Below are 26,451 nucleotides of genomic sequence, written 5' to 3'. Positions count from 1 at the left end.
TGATCAAAGGAATGAAATGACAAAAACAATTCGTTCATTTTGAACCAAGTCACTAAAGTGATCTGATCTTCCCATCACTAGTGTGTGTGTGTGTGTGTAATGTGTCAGAGCTCAGTGAGGAGGTGTGTAATCTTCTCCCCATGATGAATTACGCTGAGTTCTCTCTGCCCTGTAACGCTGTGTGATGCGATGTGTCCGGAGCAGAAACGTGTCCTGAGCATGGTGTTGATCAGCATGTGATCCTGAGTTCATCTCTGTAGACGTGACTGTATTAATCTCCTGGAGTCTGGACTCATTACCTTGCTCTGTTTCTCCTTTTCCACAGGCTGTAGAAACCAACCTGGCCTCCAAAGACAGTCACTGGGTATTTGTGAATGAGGTAAGAGAAAACTACTTCACTTGCGCTGAGTTTCCCTTCCTACTTTCTCTGTATGAGAATAAACTCTTCATCTTCAGTTCCTCTTATTGAAAAGTGTAGGATCATCATCTGTTTGCTCCTCTGAATAAATCCTGTCTCCACACAGACGTACACTCATAATACATCTCCACAAACACCACGAGATCCTGATGTGTTAAACACACCTTTTGTGTTATGCATTTACAATGTGTGTGTGTGTGTGTGTGTGTGTGTGTGTGTGTGTGTGTGTGTGTGCGTGTGTGTGTGTGTGCGCTGTGTGTGTGTGTGTGTGTGTGTGTGTGTGTGTGTGTGTGTGTGTGTGTGTGTGTGTGTGTGTGTGTTTGTGTACAAGGTTTGTTGTATCTTTAGGCTCTCTGAAGGGAAAAAGCTGCTGCTTCTCTGTTTTAATTTTATCTGCATAAAAACTGAATCAGTGGGTTTCGTATCAATGCGTTGGTCAGGTTTATTTAAAAATAACAAAATCGAGTAAAACTGAGAAAATTTCAACATTAATATGAAATACAGTCTATGGGACAGTTAATGTTTTTTTTTTTTATTGTTAAATTTCAGTGAATAAATAAATAAATAATATATAGCTCTAAAATTCCTTCCTGGTACAGTTTTGAGCTGAAGCCAGTGAATAACAGTGAAGTCCAGTCAATATCCTCAGATAGTACAGAAGTACAGAAGACTGTGTACTAAACCCGCTTGTACTGCAGGAAGTAGTATATTGCTTTAGTAAGGAGGAGAAAATGAAATTACCAAAGCAAGACAGACAATAATAACCCCTAAAGGTGTAGAGCTTTCCCACAGAGAAACTGCAAAAAAAAAGGTACCATTGAGAAAATTTTACTACAGCATCAAAACGTACAGACTCCAAAAGGAAAAATCTGCCAGACCCAAAGTCAAAACACAACCAGAAGCCACATTTCTGAGAGTCAATGTGATTGGTGGCTCTCAGAACATCAGCTTCAAGCACAGCGTAACACTGGCCAACGTAATCGAGTCTCAGTTAGAACTGTGAAGAGAAGACTTTCAGCTGCAGGTCTGACAGGTCGAGTGGCTGTGAGAAAAGAACATTTTTAAGATGAAAAAAAAAGAAAAAGGGGCTTGTCTGGGCCAGAAAGCACCACCAGTGGACCACTTAAGACTAGAAGAAGGTCTTGTGGATCAATGAACCAAAGATTGAAATGATTGTGTTTTTGTACACCATCTAGCAGGAGAAAAGATGGTTCCTCAGTGGGTGTCACCCCGAACCCTGAAGCACACAAATGAACAGCACCGTACAAGACCCTCTGGTATAGGAATAGTTGATCAGGAATTCATCCTACAGCAAGATAAAGACCCAGAACACACCTCCAGGCTGTCAGAACTACTGTAGCAGAAAAGAACAAGACAGTGGGCTTCAAACCGTGGACTGGACACAGTATGCAGACTTAAACCCGATGGAGCTGGTTTGGGATTAACTGGACAGAAGGGTAAAAGCAAAGCAGCTTAAAAGTGCAACACATTAGTGGGAACATCTGCAGCAGTGTTGAGAAGAACTTTCTAAACAAAATGTATTTTTCTGTAGAAAACGCATGTGTGTGTTTGACTGCTTTATCTGCAGAAAGTAACTGTTTAGATGAAACTTTGAAAAACATTTTTGTCTTATTTGTCCAATTGTTTACTTTTTTAATGTTATGTGTTGTATTGTTGTGCGTGTGTGTTTGTGCATGTGTGTGTGTGTGTCTGTGTTTGTGCGTGTGTGTGTGTGTGTGTGTGTGTGTGCGTGTGTGTGCGTGTGTGTTTGTGCGTGTGCGTGTGTGTGTTTGCGTGCGTGTGTGTGTGCGCGTGTGTGTGTGTGTTGCGTGTGTGCGGCGTGGTGTGTGTGTGTGTGCGGCGTGTGTGTGTGCGTGTGTGTGTGTGCGTGTGTGTGTGCGGCGTGTGTGTGTGTGTTTGTGTGTGTTTGTGTATGTGTGTGTGTTTGTGTATTTGTGCGTGTGTGTCTGTGTTTGTGCGTGTGTGTGTGTGTTTGTGCTTGTGTGCGTGTGTGTGTGCGTGTGTGTGTGTGCGTGCGTGTGTGTGTGTTTGCGTGCGTGCGGCGTGTGTGTGTGTTTGCGTGTGTGCGGCGTGGTGTGTGTGTGTGTGTGTTTGTGCGTGTGTGTGTGTGTGTGTGTGTGTTTGCGTGCGTGTGTGTGCGTGCGTGCGTGTGTGTGTGTGTGTGTGTGTGTAAACCTCTACTTGAGCTCTTTTAAAATGACTTTAATAACATGTTCTATAAAATCCTCAAAAAGCTGTGAGATATTGTGAAGACATCTGTGGTGACGTCTCAGCTGTTACTCTCCAACTGAAAGGCTGTAATATCACACATTTCCTTCACACTGTGTTGGTGAGAAGAAAAGTCATGGATCATGCTGCACTGATGAGCTTTACACATGTCAGGTATAGGAACCAGTTACTGGGTTTGCTGCAGCTGGAGAAGACTTCTGGTGCAGAAGATCAGGTTTCAGGAGGATTGTTGTGGTTAGGAACCTCAGAACGTTGTTGCTGATAGTTAAAGATGCAACGTTTTGATACTCAACGTCTTTTAACACTGTGTATTCTCACGTTATAATCACGTTATAGTCGTGAAGAATGAACAGAAAAAGAGAGAATTTTTTCATCATCACATCACTGCTTTGTTCCTCATCCCCTCACTTCACTTCCCTAACATGCTCAACACTTCCTGAACTCGTTTCCTGTTACCATGGCAGCTAATTAGTACCACCACTTACTCCTTACCCCGTTATTACTGTGTGTGTGTGTGTGTGTGTGTGTGTGTGTGTGTGTGTGTTTACACCTTCATCCTTTATATTACTGCCACAGACATTTCTCTTTTAACTTCCTGTTTCTCTTTTATAATTCAGCTTCTGTTTCCTGTCTGCTGATAGAGACCCCTCCCCCACCCGTCAGCTCCTTCCTCCTCTCCTTCTTCATTTTCTCCTCCTTCTCATACTTCATCTCATTCTTCTTGTCTTACTTCACCTCCTTCTCCTCTTTCTTGATCTTATTTTTAATAACACATGATTCTGAACCTTGTGCCCACATGGCCAGGTGAAATGTTAGATATCAGGATGTTCAGAGACGGACACCATTTTCCACAGCCATACACAGATATCTCTTTTATACAGCGAGCAGGTGAAGGTTAAGAGTTTCTGGAGTTTGAACTCATAGCCTTCTGATCAGAAGTACAAGATCTTAACTATACTAAATGCTACTGAAAATCCTCATATCCTCATCTCAGAAACATTTTCTTTAAACATTCTGCATTGGACTGCATTTCTGTTCATAAGCTCCTGTGGATCCCATCCTGCATCTCACACTCTGCTACTGCTGGTCTTTCCTGATTCTTCTCATCTGCTGTTTCTTGTTTTTTTTCTATATATTAATAAAAAAAGCCCAGAATTTGTCTTCACCTTCATCTCATGACAAACCCATGCAGGTGATTCTAATGATCTGGTGAGAAGTTTCTATAACGTTTATCCGTGATGTTTATCTGACACTTTCCATCCTGTGTGTCAGTAATGTGGTGTTCGGTATCAGACCTCGACTCGTGCCCTGTGTAGTGCCTACAGAACAGACTGCTTTAACATCTGCAACACAAACACACTCTCTAATCATCTCAAAAGTAGATTAAGAGCCATTTATACATCAGCAGATGGTGTTTAATTTTCACTACATTCACGCAGTGAGTTTGGAATGTTTAAGCGTGTGTCGACTTTACTAATGCTGTCTCTGGAACACAGCTTTTGTTTACGTTAGCGTTATGAGACTAGGCTAATGCGGCTCGCGCATGCCGTTGTGTACTACAGTATATGCAGATGTTAAATATTTATGAAGGAAGTGTTGTGACGGTGAAGATGCAGATCGCTTCGTTTTACACAATTCCCCAACACTGAATTTGACTAATGTTGTGCGTCCTTGAATCCGTCCTCATTATTTATTCAACTTCACATTATATTTTAATAAAGAGCACAGGAAGGAGAGGAGCGCTCCAGAGCACTCAGACTGATCAGTGTGAGGCAGAACGTTCTGCTGGAGGAATCTCTCCATCTTCTTCTTCACTCACTGAACGCTGTAGCATTGAAACCTCAATGGATCTTTTTTTGTACCATCTATTTTCTCTCTATTGAGCAGCAGAATGCAGCACAGGAACACACACTTCACTCACATTACTGACAGATCATCAGCATCTTCTCAACCTGTCCATGCTCTATAATTATCATTAGCTGCTGAGAGTTCTGCCTGATTAATGCAACTTCATTTCTTTTTAATTACAATCTACTGCAGTTTCGTTTTCTCATCATCACCTGATCTCAGGTTTCCTCCAAAACATCCAACCAGTAGAGTGAATAAGCACTTTGTGAGGAGAAACTGACTGTGAGGTTCCTGTCTGTAAGTTCTAGACTGTAGGTTCTAGTCTATGGTTTCTAGTCAACAGTTTCTTGTCTCTAGGTTCCTGTTTGTAAGTTCTAGACTGTAGGTTTCTGTTTGTATGTTTTTCGAATCTTCACTATCTTGTGGTAAGATTGTCATTGAGGTACAGCTAAATTCCTCCACTTCACCCCTGCAGACGTGGAACAGCAGAGTGTGAAATAATTAGAGGAGCTGCAGACCCTCAGTGTGAGGAGACACTGACAGGCCTTAGTGTGAAGGATCAGGTGATCTCTGAGGAACACTGAGGAACATTCACAGGGTTCTATCTGCAGAGAGGATGTCCACTTGATCTCCTACTTTCTCAGTCACTCTACTACCTGTTATCCATCAGAGACAGCTGACGGAGTGTGTGCGTGTGTGTGTGTGTGTGTGTGTGTGTGTGTGTGTGTGTGTGTGTGTTTTCTTGTCTTTACAATGACACTGAGATGATGAATTATGGCTGAACAGCATCTTGTTGATGAATATTCCATGTTCTGAGCTGTTTTACTTCATTTATTTACAAAACATCTGTCATGTCACAACTGAAGCTTACATCACACACACACACACACACACACACAATTTTCTTTCGTTATTTTATAGAATGTAAATAAAATGCAAAATGAGATTTCCATCATAATTAAAGGTAAACTAATCCTGTCTGAATAAACCCATACAGAGATTACTATTAGCTTCTTTACAGGTTTTTTCTTCCCGCCTAAAGAATCATTATGTGATTTTTTTTGCACAATCCCCTGATCATCTCAGTGTAAATGGTTATGCATGATATACTTCCTGACCTTTTTTCTATTCACACACTTTTTATGCTAAAGCTAAAATGGCTGTTTTGTCCGCTAAGTAGCGTTACGATTACATAACACTCAGAGAGTAGCTGTGGGGCTCAGACACTGAGAGCGCAGGGTTTATACAACACCGTAGCACAAAAACACATTCAACAAGATACAGGAACATCGAGAAATCCAGGCAGATTATATAATACATTATATATCAGTTCAAGAAAGAGATGTAGAATCCATGAAGTTGAGTTTTAAAGAGGAAAAACTTAACCCAGATGTTTATTGGCTCTCAGAGATGTGAAGTGATGTAGATGTGAAGGTAAAAAACCCATAGCTGTGATGTAGATGTGTGGACGTGAGTGCAGCAGGAGTTCACTTTGTTAACTGATTACAAAATAATAATGCACTCTATTGCCAGAAGTTTGTGGACACCTGGTCATTTGTACGGTATGTGCTTTTTGAGCATTGCATTCCACATTGGGTCCCAATTTGCTTTTCTAGTTTTCTCCACTCTTCTGCAAAGAGGTTCCCCAAGATTTTGGAGTGTGCTTGTGGACATTTGTGTTAATCAGATATATAAGGTCGTTATTAAAGTCAGGTACTGTTTTTTTTTTTCCTAAATATTGTTTGTAAATATAAAACTTTTGTTTTTTACTCTATAAACCCAGTATCCATAAATTAAAATTAACAACAAAAAACATTACTGAACGAGAGAAATCTGAGCTGCAGACTTACATATTTCAGCACCTGGACAGCACCCGAGTCCTTCAGCGGCTATTTTACCCTGCGCGCACACACACACACGCACACACACGCACACACACACACGCACACGCACACACACGCACACATGCACACATGAACACACACACACACACTCACACATACGCACACATGAACACACACATACTCACACATGCGCACACACACACACACACACACACGCACACACGCACACATGCACACACACACACACACACACACACACACACACATACACAGATTTGCTCAGATGTTCATGTCTTTGGCATGATGTTCATGATAATAATTTGATGAATCAGGTTCAGTGAGATATAATACCAAACAGTTTAATAATCTGAATTCAGTTGAATTCATTGTGTGATGATGATAATGATGATGATGATGATGATGATGATTTTACACCATGTTCCTGCTCATTACAGTATAATAAAAGTGATAAGATGAGAACATTTCAGGTCTCTGTAAAGTGAGAGATTTTGTAATAGTGTGAGACGAGGAGCAACAACACTAAGATTCTGAGGAATAAAGACTGGAAATGACGACCTTCATCATTACTGCTAAAAATTAAATCTTGTACAATGTGATAGTAAATAAAGCAGCATCTAAACAGTAATCTGTGTGTGTGTGTGTTTCAGGAGATCAGTGACACTGAGATCATGGAGCTGACCCACAGTGCTTTGGGGAGGATGACGGTGATCCGGCAGATTTTCCCGCTGTGGAGAGACAGCAGTGTGAACTGTATGAGGAACAGCCATCGCATCTCCTCTTTGCTCTGTGACCCTCAGGAGGGATACCTGCAGTCTCTCGAGGTCTGCTCCTGTTCCTCTGCTAATTATTGTTAACTGGAATCAGAAGTCAGTGAGGGTTGTGTGGTGTGGGTGAGGAGCTGCAGCATCAGCAGGGTTTAAAGCTCTGAGCTGCACCAACAGCAGCCGTCCTTGAACATGAGCTGCTTTCAGCATTAATTAGACTTAATCCGTATCATCAGATCGTACACACCCTCACTGAGGCTCACGCTCAAAACCAATTTACTGCTCGCAGCTCGCACTGTTCTCACAGTTCCTCCTGCTGATGCTGCCAAACACCGCTGCAACCTCACACTCACCTTTAGTCTGAATTCTCTCTCGACACCCTGTACACACTCCATACACACTCTATACACTCCATACACACTCTGTACACACTCCATACACACTCTGTACACTCCATACACACTCTATACACTCCATACACACTCTGTACACACTCCATACACCACAAACACACTCTATACACACTCCATACACCACATACACACTCTATACACACTCCATACACCATACACACTCTATACACACTCCATACACCACATACACACTCTATACACCTCCATACACCACATACACACTCCATACACCACATACACACTCTGTACACACTCTATACACTCCATACACACTCTGTACACACTCTGTACACCACATACACACTCTATACACACTCCATACACACTCTATACACTCCATACACCACATACACACTCCATACACTCCATACACACTCTATACACACTCCATATACCACAAACACACTATACACTCCATACACACTCTGTACACACTCTATACACACTCCATATACCACAAACACACTCTATATACACTCCATACACCACATACACACTCTATACACACTCCATACAAATCAAATCAATCAAATCAAATTTTTATTCATCACATACACATACAGTTGTGTTCAAAATTATTCAACCCCCACTGAAATTGATTGTTTTGGTCGGTTTGACATTGATTATGATCATTCAGTCATCCTGCTTACAATTAAATCAAAGAGGCACGTGTAGGTCAGACAAATATAACATAACATTTATAATGAAATAACCACAAATGTCTTTTCTGAGCTCACATCATTATCAGTTTTATTCAACCCCCAAGTGACATTCAATCTTAGTACTTAGTACAACATCCTTTTACAGTTATAACAGCTTTTAAACGTGAAGCATAGCTTGACACAAGTGTCTTGCAGCGATCTACGGGTATCTTCGCCCATTCATCATGGGCAAAAGCCTCCAGTTCAGTCACATTCTTAGGCTTGCGCACTGCAACTGCTTTCTTTAAGTCCCACCAGAGGTTCTTAATCGGATTTAAGTCTGGTGACTGCGATGGCCACTTCAAAATGTTCCAGCCTTTAATCTGCAACCATGCTCTAGTGGACTTGGAGGTATGCTTGGGATCATTGTCCTGTTGAAAGGTCCAACGTCTTCCAAGCCTCAGGTTTGTGACGGACTGCATCACATTGTCATCCAATATCTCCTGGTACTGAAGAGAATTCATGGTACCTTGCACGCTGAAGCTTCCCAGTACCTGCAGAAGCAAAACAGCCCCAAAGCATGATTGACCCCCGCCATGCTTCACAGTAGGCAAGGTGTTCTTTTCTTCATAGGCCTTGTTCTTCCTCCTCCAAACATAGCGTTGATCCATGGGCCCAAACAGTTCTAATTTTGTTTCATCAGTCCACAGAACACTATCCCAAAACTTCTGTGGTTTGTCCACATGACTTTTGGCATACTGCAGTCGACTCTTCTTATTCTTTGGGGACAGCAAGGTGCGCCTGGGAGTTCTGGCATGGAGGCCTTCATTACGCAGGGTGCGCCGTATTGTCTGAGCAGAAACTTCAGTACCCACATCTGACAAATCTTTTCTCAGTTCCTCAGCAGTCACACGGGACTTTTCTCCACTCTACGCTTCAGGTAGCGCACAGCAGTCGAAGTCAGCATCTTCTTTCTGCCACGACCAGGTAGCGTTTCAACAGTGCCCTTTGCCTTGAATTTGCGAATGATGCTTCCTATGGTGTCTCTTGGTATGTTTAACATCTTTGCAATCTTCTTATAGCCATTGCCCTTCCTGTGAAGAGTAATCACCTGTTCTCTTGTCTTCCTGGACCATTCTCTTGACCTCACCATGTTTGTAACCACACCAGTAAATGTCTAGAAGGAGCTGAGTATCACAGTCATTTTAAAGCTGCCTAATTGGTGCTTATTAGGCTTTATTGCTGCTCCCTGATATCCACAGGTGTTTTCAATACCTGATTGAAAACACTTCATTGAACCTCTGTTCTTCAGAGTGGTAGTCTTTAAGGGGTTGAATAATTATGTCAATGAAGAATTCACAAAAGAAACATTTACTACTGTATTACAAAACTAATTGATGTCATTTTAGTTGCATATGGTTCTTTAAGAAGTCCTTGTAGGATTTCATTCTGAATACAATTACAAATGTACACTAAATTCCCTAAAACCATTTACAGCATTGGGGGTTGAATAATTTTGAACACAACTGTACATACAGGGTACGACATGCAGTGAAATGCTTTTAAACGACAGTCCGGCATGAGGGCAATAGGGTGGGGAGAAAGAAAAAAAAGCAGATAAATAAAGTATAAAGTATAAAAACTATATAAAATAAAATATAAGATATAAAGGATAAATAAAGATATGTACAGTATGTGAACAAAGAGAAAAATGTATATACAAAGAAAATCCTTATGGCAGTAGACCACGTGCTGTAGATGTCCTGCAGGTCAGGGAGCTTGGTGTGGATGGTACTTTAGCTGAACGCACCACCCCCTGGAGGGCTCGCCTATCCTGCATGGTGCTCCTGCTTCGTGCTGAAGTCCACTATCAACTCCTTAGTCTTGCTGACGTTCAAGAGAAGGTTGTTCTCCTGGCACTATCTCTAAGTTTTTAACCTCCTGAAGGTAGGCCATCTCGTCGTTGTTGGAGATCAGGCCCACCACAACAGTGTCGTCAGCAAACTTGATGATGGTGGTGCAGTTGAATGTGGCCACACAGTCATATGTGTACAGCGAGTACAGCAGGGGGCTCAGAACACAACCCTGGGGAGCTCCAGTGCTGAGGGTGAGGGTGGATGAGGTGTGTTTTCCCACCCGTACAGCTTGTGGTCTGTCTGTCAGGAAGTTAGAGATCCACTGACACAGCGGCAGGCTGAGTCCCAGGACCTCCAACTTAGAGGTGAGTGTGGAGGGAATTATGGTGTTAAATGCTGAACTGTAGTCCACAAACAACATCTTTGCATAATTCCCGTTTCTTTGGTCCAGGTGGCTCATCGTGGTGTGGAGGAGATGAGCAATGGCGTCCTCAGTAGAGCGGTTCTGATGGTACGCAAACTGTAGTGGGTCCAGTGTGTCTGGTAGTGATGCAGTGATGAAGTCTCTGACCAGTCTCTCAAAGCACTTCATCACTACTGAGGTCTGAGCTACAGGGCGGTAGTCGTTAAGGCAGGCGGGCTGGGGTTTCTTCAGGACAGGAACAATGGTGGACTGTTTGAAACATGAGGGGACAACAGACTGTTCCAGGGAGATGTTGAATATCTTAATGAACACAGGTGCTAGCTGGTCAGCGCAGCCTTTCAGAACCCGACCTGTGATAGCATCTGGTCCTGCTGCCTTCCTGGTATTCACTCTCTTGAATGCCCTCCTCACATCATGCTCCGAGATGGTGAACGTGTTTACCTCTCCGGCTCTCTCGGGGTGCAGGCTGGTTGTGCCGCTACCGCCGCTAGCGTGGTTAGCTCATCTGCCAGAGAAGCATCCGCATTCACCATTCTAGAAGATGGTGTTTTATAGTCGGTGATGGTATAGATGGTGTTTTATAGTGTTTTACATACACCACATACACACTCCATACACACTCTGTACACACTCCATACACCACATACACACTCTATACACACTCCATACACACTCTGTACACACTCCATACACCACATAAACACTCTATACACACTCCATACACACTCTGTACACACTCCATACACCACATACACACTCCATACACTCCATACACACTCTGTACACACTCCATACACCACATACACACTCTATACACACTCCATACACCACATACACACTCCATACACTCCAAACACACTCCATACACCACATACACACTCCATACACTACAAACACACTCCATACACCACATACACACTCTATACACACTCCATACACCACATACACTACATACACACACACACTCCATACACACTCTATACACACTCCATACACCACATACACACTCAACCACTCCATACACTCTATACACACTCCATACACTCCATACACTCTATACACTCCATACACTACATACACACTCCATACACTACATACACACTCCATACACCACATACACACTACATACACACTCCATACACCACATACACACTCTGTAGAGACTCCATAGACTACATACACACTTTGTACAGACTCCATACACCACATACACACTCTACACACTCCATACACCACATACACTCTGTACAGACTCCATACACATTCCATACACCACATACACACTCTGTACACACTCCATACACCACATACACACTCCATACACCACATACACACTCTGTACAGACTCCATACACTCCATACACCACATACACACTCCATACACCACATACACACTCTGTACAGACTCCATACACTACATACACACTCTGTACACACTCCATACACCACATACACACTCCATACACCACATACACACTCTGAACAGACTCCATACACTACATACACACTCTGTACACACTCCATACACCACATACACACTCTGTACACACTCCATACACCACATACACACTCTGTACAAACTCCAAACACCACATACACACTCTGTACACACTCCATACACCACATACACACTACATACACACTCCATACACACTCTATACACACTCCATACACCACACACACAATCTTTACACAATCCATAACCTCCATACACACTCCATACACCACATACACCCTCCATACACGACATACACACTCCATACACCACATACACACTCTGTATAGACTCCATACACTACATACACACTCTGTACAGACTCCATACACACTACATACACACTCCATACACCACATACACACTCCATACACCACATAAACACTCTATACACACTCCTACACTCCATACACACTCTATACACACTCCATACACACTCCATACACATACACACACATACACACTATACACACTCCATACACCACATACACACTACATACAGAATCCATACACCACATACACACTCTGTAGAGACTCCATACACTACATACACACTCTGTACAGACTCCATACACACTCCATACACACTCCATACACCACACATACACACTATACACACTCCATACACCACATACACACTCTGTACACACTCCATACACTACATACACACTCTGTACACACTCCATACACCACATACACACTCTGTACAGACTCCATACACATTCCATACACCACATACACACTCTGTACACACTCCATACACCATACACACTCTGTACAAACTCCATACACACTCTGTACACACTCCATACACCACACATACACACTATATACACACTCCATACACACTACATACACACATACACACTCTACACACTCCATACACCTCATACACACTCCATACACCACATACACACTCCATACACCACACATACACACTCCATACACCACATACACACACTCTGTATAGACTCCATACACTACATACACACACTCTGTACAGACTCCATACACATACACACTCCATACACACTCCATAAACCACATACACACTCTGTATAGACTCCATACACACTACATACACACTCTGTACACACTCCATACACACATACACACTCTGTACACACTCCATACACCACATACACACTCTGTACACACTCAATACACCACCAACACACTCCATACACTCATACACACTCTGTACAGACTCCATACACCACATACACACATACACACTCTACACACTCCATACACCACATACACACTCTGTACAGACTCCATACACCACATACACACTCTCTTCACAGTCCATACACCACATAAACACTACATACACCACATACACACTCCATACACAACAAACACACTCTGTACAAACTCCATACACACTCCATACACCACATACACACTCCATACACCACATACACACTCCATACACCACATACACTCCATACACACTCTATACACACTCCATACACACTCCATACACCACATACACACTCATACACACTCCATACACACTCCATACACCATACACACTCCATACACCACATACACACTCTGTACAGACTCCATACACTACATACACACTCTGTACACACTCCATACACACTACATACACACTCTGTACACACTCCATACACCACATACACACTCTGTACACACTCAATACACCACCAACACACTCCATACACCACATACACACTCTGTACAGACTCCATACACACATACACACTCTGTACACACTCCATACACCACATACACACTCTGTACAGACTCCATACACCACATACACACTCTCTACACACTCCATACACCACATAAACACTACATACACCACATACACACTCCATACACAACAAACACACTCTGTACAAACTCCATACACACTCCATACACCACATACACACTCCATACACCACATAAACACTCTATACACACTCCTACACTCCATACACACTCTATACACACTCCATACACACTCCATACACCACATACACACTCATACACACTCCATACACCACATACACACTACATACAGAATCCATACACCACATACACACTCTGTAGAGACTCCATACACTACATACACACTCTGTACACACTCATACACACTCCATACACACTCCATACACCACATACACACTATATACACACTCCATACACCATACACACTCTGTACACACTCCACACACTACATACACACTGTACACACTCCATACACCACATACACACTCTGTACAGACTCCATACACATTCCATACACCACATACACTCTGTACACACTCCATACACCACATACACACTCCATACACTACATACACACTCTGTACACACTCCATACACCACATACACACTCTGTACACACTCCATACACCACATACACACTCTGTACAAACTCCAAACACCACATACACACTCTGTACACACTCCATACACCACATACACACTACATACACACTCCATACACACTCTATACACACTCCATACACCACACACACAATCTTTACACAATCCATAACCTCCATACACACTCCATACACCACATACACCCTCCATACACGACATACACACTCCATACACCACATACACACTCTGTACACACTCCATACACCACATACACACTCTGTACACTCAATACACCACCAACACACTCCATACACCTCATACACACTCTGTACAGACTCCATACACCACATACACACTCTCTACACACTCCATACACCACATACACACTCTGTACACACTCAATACACCACCAACACACTCCATACACCTTATACACACTCTGTACAGACTCCATACACCACATACACACTCTCTACACACTCCATACACCACATACACACTCTGTACACACTCCATACCACATACACACTCTCTACACACTCCATACACCACATAAACACTACATACACCACATACACTCCATACACAACAAACACACTCTGTACAAACTCCATACACACTACATACACACTCCATACACCACATACACACTCCATACACCACATAAACACTCTATACACACTCCTACACTCCATACACACTCCATACATACACACTACACACTCCATACACCACATACACCACATAAACACTCTATACACACTCCATACACCACATACACACTACATACAGAATCCATACACCACATACACACTCTGTAGAGACTCCATACACTACATACACACTCTGTACAGACTCCATACACCACATACACACTCTCTACACACTCCATACACCACATACACACTCTGTACAGACTCCATACACCACATACACACTCTACAAACTCCATACACCACATAAACACTATATACACTCCATACACTATACACACTCATACACCACAAACACACTCTGAACAGACTCCATACACACTACATACACACTCAATACACACATACACACTCTGTACACACTCCATACACCACATACACACTCCATACACCACATACACACTCCATACACCACATACACACTCTGTACAGACTCCACACACTCCATACACACTCTGTACAGACTCCATACACCACATACATACCCTGTACACACTCCATACACCACATACACTCCATACACCACAGACACACTCCATACACCACAAACACACTCTGTACAGACTCCATACACACTACATACACACTCCATACACCATACACACTCTGTACACACTCCATACACCACATACACACTCTGTACACACTCCATACACTCCATACACACTCTGTACACACTCCATACACCACATACACACTCTGTACAGACTCCATACACCATACACCACATACACTCTGTACAAACTCCATACACCACATACACACTCCATACACCACATACACACTCTGTACACACTCAATACACCACATACACACTCCATACACCACAAACACACTCTGAACAGACTCCATACACTACATACACACTCTGTACACACTCCATACACCACATACACACTCTGTACACACTCCATACCCTCCATACACACTCCATACACCACATACACACTCTGTACAGACTCCATACACCACATACACACTCTGTACAAACTCCATACACCACATACACACTCTGTACAGACTCCATACACCACATACACACACTACATACACACTCCATACACTCCATACACACTCTATACACACTCCATACACCATACATACACACATACACTACATACACAGTCCATACACACTCTATACACACTCCATACACCACACACACACTCTATACACAATTGATACACTCCATACACTATACACACACTCCATACACTACATACACACTCTGTACAGACTCCATACACCACATACACACTCCATACACCATACATACACACACACTCTGTACTGACTCCATACACTCCATACACTACATACACACTCTGTACACACTCCATACACCACATACACACTCTGTACACACTCAATACACCACATACACACTCCATATACCACATACACACTCTGTACAAACTCCATACACTACATACACACTCTGTACACACTCCATGCACCACATACACACTCTGTACACACTCCATACACCACATACACACTCTGTACACACTCCATACACTACATACACACTCCATATACCACATACACACTCTGTACAAACTCCATACACTACATACACACTCTGTACACACTCCATACACCACATACACACTCTGTACACACTCCATACACCACATACACACTCTGTACACACTCCATACACTCTGTACACACTCCATACACCACATACACACTCTGTACACACTCCATACACCACATACACAATACAAACACTCCATACACTCCATACACACTATACACACACTCCATACACCACATACACTCCATACACTACATACACACTCCATACACTCCATACACACTCTCTACACACTCCATACACTCCATACACACTCTATACACACTTTATACACCACATACATACACCATACACACTCCATACCCTCCATACACACTCTGTACACACTCCATACACCACATACACACTCCATACACCATACACACTCCATACACCACATACAAACTCTGTAGAGACTCCATACACTACATACACACTCTGTACAGACTCCATACACCACATACACACACTCCATACACCACATACACACTCTGTACTAACTCCATACACCACATACACACACTCTGTACACACTCCATACACCACATACACGCTCTGTACACACTCAATACACCACATACACACTCCATATACCACATACACACTCTGTACAAACTCCATACACTACATACACACTATGTACACACTCCATACACCACATACATACTCTGTACACACTCCATACACCACATACACTCCATACACCACATACACACTCTGTACACACTCCATACACCATACACACTCTGTACACACTCCATACACCACATACACACCTGTACACTCCATACACTACATGCACACTCCATACACCACATACACACTCCATACACCACATACACACTACAAACACTCCATACACTCATACACACTATATACACACTCCATACACCACATACACACTCCATACACTACATACACACTCCATACACACTCTATACACACTCCATACACTCCATACACACTATACACACTCCATACACCACATACACACTCTATACACACTCCATACCCTCCATACACACTCCATACACCACATACACACTCCATACACTACATACACACTCCATACACCACATACACACTCTGTACTGACTCCATACACTACATACACACTCTGTACACACTCCATACACCACATACACATTATGTACACACTCAATACACCACATACACACTCCATACACATACACACACTCTGTACACACTCCATACACCACATACACACTCTGTACACACTCCATACACTACATAAACACTCCAAACACCACATTCACACTCTGTACAGACTCCATACACCACATATACACTCTGTACAGACTCCATACACCAAATACACACTCTGTACACACTCCATACACTCCATACACACTCTATACACACTCCATTCCTCCATACACACTCTGTACACACTCCATACACCACATACACACTGCATACACTACATCCACACTCCATATACCACATACACACTCTGTAGAGACTCCATACACTACATACACACTCCATACACCCCATACACATTCTGTACAGACTCCATACACCACATACACACTCTGTACAGACTCCATACACCACATACACACTCTGTACAGACTCCATACACCACATACACACTCTGTACACACTCCATACACCACTTACACACTCTCTACACACTCCATACACCACTTACACACTCTGTACACACTCCATACACCACATACACACTCTGTACAGACTCCATACACCACATACACACTACATACAGCACATACACACTCCATACACCACATACACACTCTGTACAGACTCCATACACCACATACATACTCTGTATACACTCCATACACCACATACACACTATACACACATACACCACATACACACTCTATACACACTCCATACCCTCCATACACTCCATACACCATATACACACTCCATACACTACATACACACTCCATACACCACATACACACTCTGTACAGACTCCATACACCACATACACACTCTATACACACTCCATACCCTCCATACACACTCCATACACCATATACACACTCCATATACCACATACACACTCCATACACCACATACACACTCAGTACAGACTCCATACACCACATACACACTACATACAACACAAACACACTCCATACACCACATACACACTCTGTACAGACTCCATACACTACATACACACTCTGTACAGACTCTATACACCACATACACACTCCATACACATACACACACTCCATACACCACAAACACACTCTGAACAGACTCCATACACACTACATACACACTCCATACACCACATACACTCTCTGTACACACTCCATACACCACATACACACTCCATACACCACATACACACTCTGTACACACTCCATACACTCCATACACACTCCATACACTACATACACACTCTACACACTCCATACACCACAAACACACTCTGTACAGACTCCATACACTACATATACACTCTCTACACACTCCATACACCACATACACACTCTGTACACACTCCATACACCACATACACACTCTGTACACACTCCATACACCACATACACACTCCATACACCACATACACACTCTGTACAGACTCCATACACTACATACACACTCTACACACTCCATACACCACATACACACTCTGTACACACTCCCTACACCACATACACACTCGTACACACTCCATACACCACATACACTCCATACACCACATACACACTCTGTACAGACTCCATACACTCCATACACCACATACACACTCCATACACCACATACACACTCCATACACCACATACACACTCTGTACAGACTCCATACACACTACATACACACTCCATACACCACATAAACACTCTGTACACACTCCATACACCACATACACACTCCATACACCACATACACACTCCATACACCACATACACACTCTGTACAGACTCCATACACTACATATCCACTCCATACACCACATACACACTTTGTACACGCTTCATACACTCCATACATACAATTCTTGGCTAAATGATTTCAGTTAAAAAGATGAAAAAATCTTCAACACATGCAGTCACAGGAAAAGAATCAGCTTCAGCAGTGTTCTTCACACCACAGCGAGGTATTTGACTTTGTAAACATCAGAAATCTGTGAAAATCTGTGTGTCTCAGGAGCTTGATGTGGAGGTGAAGGTTGTATCGAAGCAGAAATGAGTTGCTGTCAGTGGCGATGATGCAGCGGTGTAATGCGGATGTAAGACACCATTCTGTCCTGATCAGCCTTGATGGTCTGAGGTCTGCATGTCACACAGCATCTCAGCCTCTTCCTGGAGTTTATAGCACTTGATGACACGTATCTGTGCTTCGGATCTGTAATGTGTTGTGTCAGAGCTCTGTGTCACTCATGTAATGCAGATGTGACATCAGACACACAGTCAGGGCTTCACTCAGAGCCTCCGAGTCTGACAGAGGGATCACAGCTTTAGGAACTCGGCCAAACAATAGTGTTTCTTGCTTCCTGGATGTTGGTGCCTGTTTGAGTTTTTTCTGAAACTGTGGATCTCATGGGATTTCACACACATACACACACACACACACACACACACACACACACAGTTTATACACACTGATATTTTCACAATTGCTTTATAAAGAGGATTATACATCTTGCACCTCTACATGAATAAGTAAATCCCACTTTTCTTAGAATGTGTGATGTTTCTCCACCCTGTGATGCAGCAGAAGCAGCAACTCCATAACCTGATTTTAAGTGGAATCATCTCCTTAAGTTCTTAGAGCTATCTGATGGGAGGGAACTGAATAAATCCTCTTCTCTTTCTCTTTTTCTGTCTCTCAGGTGTCCAACCTGTACCTGTATGATAGCGTGTTGATGCTCGCCAATGCATTCTACAGGAAGTTAGAGGACAGGAAGTGGCACAGCATGGCCAGCCTGAACTGCATACGGAAGTCCACTAAGCCCTGGAATGGAGGCTGGTCCATGCTGGAGACTATCCAGAAGGTACACCATGTTTCACTGAGAGGTGAAGCTGTTAACAGGAAGTCCTCAATCTCCACTTGTTATCTGAAAGACTTCAGGTCAAGCCCAAGAGTCTTAAAGTGACAAATCCCCAGAGTTGTAGAGTAAACAATGCAGTGTTTTAGACACGAGTTTATATGAGTTGTGTGAGCTTCTCATATGATCTCATTGGGCTTATAAAGAAATTTCAAAGGAATAGCAATGTCTTGCTAATCTAGCAGATGTTCCTCTCTTGTCAGGGTCGCATCACCGGCCTCACTGGAATCATGGACTTCATGGACAACGGATCCAACTCACATGTTCAGTTCGAGATTTTAGGCACCAGCTTTAGTGAGACCTTTGGAAAGGACATCAAACGGGTAGGATTTATATCATGTGTTAAAAATGAGATCTCCCAATGTTTATTTACTGAGCGGTTTCATTCTTCATGATGGACTGAAGTGAAGCTGCATGTGTGAAACAAATGGTATTTCCAGTGTCCAGTTCAGTGACACTGCGCTAACTCTAGTTTCTTTTTATACCCCTGCCATTGTTGTGCACTTAAAGACTAAACACACAGAAAACTCTGTTCCGGACTTTAAAAGGACTGCATGTACACGTGTACCTAACAGAAACCCCCGTATTGAAACATTTCAGTACAATATAATATATAATCATGTAAAATACAGCTGTTACTATTTATTCCTATTTACATATTTAGAAGTGAACAGGTTTGATGTAGATCTCTGACAGGTGAAGATCCTTTTTGATATTAAGTTATTAAATTGTGTGTAAAACGTGGGAGTTTATTGTCTACTGCTAATAAAATCTGAGAGTAAAACAGGAAGTGACAGAAACACGGCAGACGAAGCGTTTGTGTAGCTGCGCCTCTTTCATCAGGTTTTATTGCGGTTCAAGAAAATCATTTACTCGTTTTCCATCCTGACACGACTACGCTTACCACACTGAGATAAAAATAACAATAATGCTCCTTCCAAGCATGTCAGGGTGTGTGTGTGTATGTGTGTGTGAGTGAAGACATTGCAAACTATCAGTCATTATCAGAAAGTGAATAAAAAACAATAAAGTATATTTAATATCTGCTTCATAGCAATGCATTTAGCGCATTTATTATGAGAGAAGAACAGAACGTCCTGATGATGTGAAAGTTACACTACATGGACCCTTGACAACACTCATAAGACCACCATACACCTCACACCTGCATGGTTTATCTTAAGATTTCTGATATTTTGAGAGTTTTGATGGAATACAGATATATGAGATAAACTAGAATATGTTATAAATGATGTGTAGCTTTAATCATACAGAGTAGAGTAGCGTATGATAGAGAACGTACCAAGTGCTGGAGACCTGCAGGGTAATTACAAGAGTGTATCTTCTGTATCTCCTCTTGGATGGAAGGAGGTTAAACAGTTTGTGACTGGGACAGGAGCAGTCCCTGATGATGTTGTATGTTCTGCACAGAGAGAACCTACACCATGGTGAAGATTACAGGTTTGAGTGGCAGTAATGTATTATGATAGTGTTAGTCTGGAAGCTACGCTATTTAGCGTATCTGATTAGAGATCGTTTGGAACACGGCTAGTTCAACCAAAAATCATGTATCAAAGAATCAAGTGTTTTATTGGAAGTGAAAATGAGAGCATTAGATTATATTAGATGATGAAATGATAGAAGCAGCAGCAGATCTTTAACAAGGTTATGGAGGTTAAGTTTCTGAAAAGGAGGATGAGTAAGTGAAGTCTCATGTCAGTCGTATTTTCCACACCTTCAATGCAGAAAACATTTAAATAGAGACTGTGAAAAGATTATTCATTCACACGTACATCATGAAAACAACACACACACACACACACACACACACACACACACACACACACACACACACACACTCGCTTTCTCATGTGTGTTTCGTACAAGTTTTTCAGCACACATTTTCTCACTACCAATATTCAGATTCACTGATTTTGTTTCCAAGAGTCTCAGTTTGATTTGAACTGAAACACTCGCAGCAGAACATGCGTGGAAACACTCGAGCAGAGCACGCGTGGAAACACTCGAGCAGAACACGCGTGGAAACACTCGAGCAGAACACGCGTGGAAACACTCGAGCAGAACACGCGTGGAAAGACTCGAGCAGAACACGCGTGAAAACAATCGAAGCAGAGCATGCGTGGAAACACTCGTGCAGAACACGCGTGGAAACACTCAAAGCAGAGCACGCGTGGAAACACTCGAGCAGAACACGCGTGGAAACACTCGAGCAGAGCACGCGTGGAAACACTCGAGCAGAACACGCGTGGAAAGACTCGAGCAGAGCACGCGTGGAAACACTCGAGCAGAACACGCGCGGAAACACTCAAAGCAGAGCACGCGCGGAAACACTCAAAGCAGAGCACGCGCGGAAACACTCAAAGCAGAGCACGCGCGGAAACACTCGAGCAGAACACGCGTGGAAAGACTCGCAGCAGAGCACGCGTGGAAACACTCGAAGCAGAACACGCGTGGAAACACTCGAGCAGAACACGCGTGGAAAGACTCGCAGCAGAGCACGCGTGGAAACACTCGAAGCAGAACACGCGTGGAAACACTCGAAGCAGAGCACGCGTGGAAACACTCGAGCAGAACACGCGCGGAAACACTCGAAGCAGAGCACGCGCGGAAACACTCGAGCAGAACACGCGTGGAAAGACTCGCAGCAGAGCACGCGTGGAAACACTCGAAGCAGAACACGCGTGGAAACATCAAGCAGAGCACGCGGAAACACTCGAGCAGAACACGCGGAAACACTCAAGCAGAACACGCGCTGAAACACTCAAAGCAGAGCACGCTGAAACACTCAAAGCAGAGCACGCTGAAACACTCACAGCAGAACACGCGTGGAAACACTCGAGCAGAACACGCGTGGAAAGACTCGAGCAGAGCACGCGTGGAAACACTCGAGCAGAACACGCGTGGAAACACTCGAGCAGAGCACGCGTGGAAACACTCGCAGCAGAGCACGCGTGGAAACACTCGAGCAGAGCACGCGTGGAAACACTCGCAGCAGAGCACGCGTGGAAACACTCGCAGCAGAACACGCGTGGAAACACTCGAGCAGAACAAGCGTGTAAACACTCGCAGCAGAACACGCGTGGAAACACTCGCAGCAGAACACGTGTGTAAACACTCGCAGCAGAACACGTGTGTAAACACTCGCAGCAGAACACGCATGGAAACACTCCGAAATAAACGCATGGTTCTGTTTCATCTCACTCATTACACGCCAGACTGGAGCCTCACTTCTGCTCTGCACAGCTCATTTTATTATCGCTGAATAAATTACAGTGATAGTCATGAAATTCTCAGACAAGCTGCAGACTTTAGCCTTCTGTTTATTTCTTATTCAGTCTGCAATTTTACTGTCTGAGATTTTTTATTTGCATGTAACTACACATACACCAAAAATGCTCTTTGTGTGTAAGCTGGACTGGTTTACATGTCCATGTGGTGCAGTTCAGACCATGGAACATCATCAGGTGCCCACCTGAAGACACTATGGCGTTTAACCCTGATCCACCAAGGTAGAAGATGCCTTCCTATACCATGTTCTATAAGGTTGCAAGTGTCTTCTTCTTCTTCTTCTTTCGGCTGCTCCCATTAGGGGTCGCCACAGCGGATCATCCGTCTCCATACCACCCTGTCCTCTACATCTGCCTCTTTCACACCAACTACCTGCATGTCTTCCCTCACCACATCCATAAACCTCCTCCTTGGCCTTCCTCTTTTCCTCCTACCTGGTGGCTCCATCTTCAGCATTCTTCTACCAATATAATTCATGTCCCTTCTCTGCACATGTCCAAACCATCTCAATCTCGCCTCCCTCACCTTGTCACCAAAACATCCTACATGCGCTGTCCCTCTAATAAACTCATTTCTAATCTTGTCCATCCTCGTCACTCCCAACGAAAACCTTAACATCTTCAGCTCTGCTACCTCCAGCTCTGCCTCCTGCCTTTTACTCAATGCCACTGTCTCTAATCCATACAACATCGCAGGTCTCACCACAGTCCTATAAACTTTCCCTTTCATTCTTGCAGATACCCTACTATCACAAATCACTCCTGTCACTCTTCTCCACCCACTCCACCCTGCCTGCACTCTTTTCTTTACTTCTCTAACACACTCTCCATTACTTTGCACTGTTGACCCCAGGTACCTGAACTCCTCCACCTTCTCCACCTCTTCTCCCTGCAACCGCATCACTCCACTGCCCTCCCTCTCATTCACACACATGTACTCTGTCTTACTCCTACTGACTTTCATTCCCCTTCTCTCCAGCGCATATCTCCACCTCTCCAGGCTCTTCTCAACCTGCTCTCTACTCTCACCACAAATCACAATATCATCTGCAAACATCATAGTCCAGGAGACTCCTGTCTGACCTCGTCCGTCAACCTGTCCATCACCACTGCAAACAGGAAAGGGCTCAGGGCCGATCCTTGATGCAGTCCAACCTTCACTCTGAACCAGTCTGTCGTACCTACTGCACACTTCACTGCCGTCACACTGTCCTCATACATGTCCTGCACCACCCTTACATACTTCTCTGACACACCTGACTTCCTCATACAATACCACAACTCCTCTCTTGGCACTCTGTCGACGCTTTCTCTAAATCCACAAATACACAATGCAATTCCTTCTGTCCTTCTCTATACTTCTCCATCAACATCCTCAAAGCAAATAAGGCATCTGTGGTGCTCTTCCTCGGCATGAAACCATACTGTTGCTCACAGATGGTCACCTCTTCTCTCAGCCTGGCTTCCACTACTCTTTCCCATAACTTCATGGTGTGACTGATCAACTTAATTCCCCTGTAGTTACTGCAGGTCTGCACATCTCCTTATGCTTAAAGATCGGTACCAGCACACTCCTTCTCCATTCCTCAGGCATCCTCTCCCCTTCCAGAATCCTGTTAAACAATCTGGTTAAAAACTCCACTGCCATCTCTCCTAAACATCTCCACGCCTACCGGTATGTCATCTGGTCCAACCGACTTTCCATTCTTCATCCTCTTAATCGCTGCTCTCACTTCCTCCTTACTAATCCTATCTACATCCTGCTTCACCAACTCCACATCCTCCAACCTTCTCTCTCTGTGATTTTCCTCATTCATCAGCTGCTCAAAATACTCCCTCCACCTTCTCAACACACTCTCCTCACTAGTCAACACATTTCCTCTCCATCCTTTATTGCTCTAACTTGCAGTACATCCTTCCCAGCTCGGTCCCTCTGCCTGGCCAATCGGTATAACTCCTTTTCTCCTTCCTTAGTGTCCAACCTCTTATACAGCTCCTCATATGCCTTTTCCTTGGCTTTCGCCACATCCCTTTTAACCTGCTGCCGCATCTCCTTGTACTCCTGCCTACTTTTCTCATCACTCTGTCGATCCCACTTCTGTTTTGCCAACCTCTTTCCCCTAATGCTCTCCTGCACTTCCTCATTCCACCACCACGTCTCCTTGTCTTGCTTTCTATTTCCAGATGTCACACCAAGTACTTTTCTAGCTGCCTCCCTCATCACTCCTGCAGTAGTTGCCCAATCATCCAGCACCTCTTCACCACCACCAAGCCCCTGTCTGACCTCTTCCCTGAACCTCACACTACACTCTTCCTCCTTCAGTTTCCACCATCTTATTCTTCTTTCAATCCTTACATTCCTCTTCTTCTTCGCCTCCAAAACCATCCTACAGACCACCATCCGATGCTGTCTAGCTACACTGTCCCCGCCAACACCTTACAGTCTCAATCTCCTTCAGGTTGCATCT

The 26,451-nt window shown here is 43.5% G+C and overlaps 1 protein-coding gene across 3 annotated transcripts in view; it reads left to right on the top strand.

Annotated features, from left to right (window-relative positions):
* The window catches only part of LOC124389018 (glutamate receptor ionotropic, delta-1-like), a 282,312-nt gene that overhangs the window by 223,768 nt on the left and 32,093 nt on the right, over positions 1 to 26,451 (top strand). For all 3 annotated transcript variants that reach the window (XM_046854216.1, XM_046854217.1, XM_046854218.1), the window contains exons 5-8: positions 326 to 379; positions 7,029 to 7,202; positions 20,460 to 20,621; positions 20,879 to 20,998. In XM_046854216.1, the coding sequence (XP_046710172.1) occupies positions 326 to 379; positions 7,029 to 7,202; positions 20,460 to 20,621; positions 20,879 to 20,998 (510 nt within the window). The remainder of the gene's footprint in view (positions 1 to 325; positions 380 to 7,028; positions 7,203 to 20,459; positions 20,622 to 20,878; positions 20,999 to 26,451) is intronic.

This window comes from Silurus meridionalis, chromosome 7, assembly GCF_014805685.1.
Source record: "Silurus meridionalis isolate SWU-2019-XX chromosome 7, ASM1480568v1, whole genome shotgun sequence".
NCBI lineage: Eukaryota > Metazoa > Chordata > Actinopteri > Siluriformes > Siluridae > Silurus > Silurus meridionalis.
This window is presented reverse-complemented; position numbering and strand designations above follow the sequence as displayed.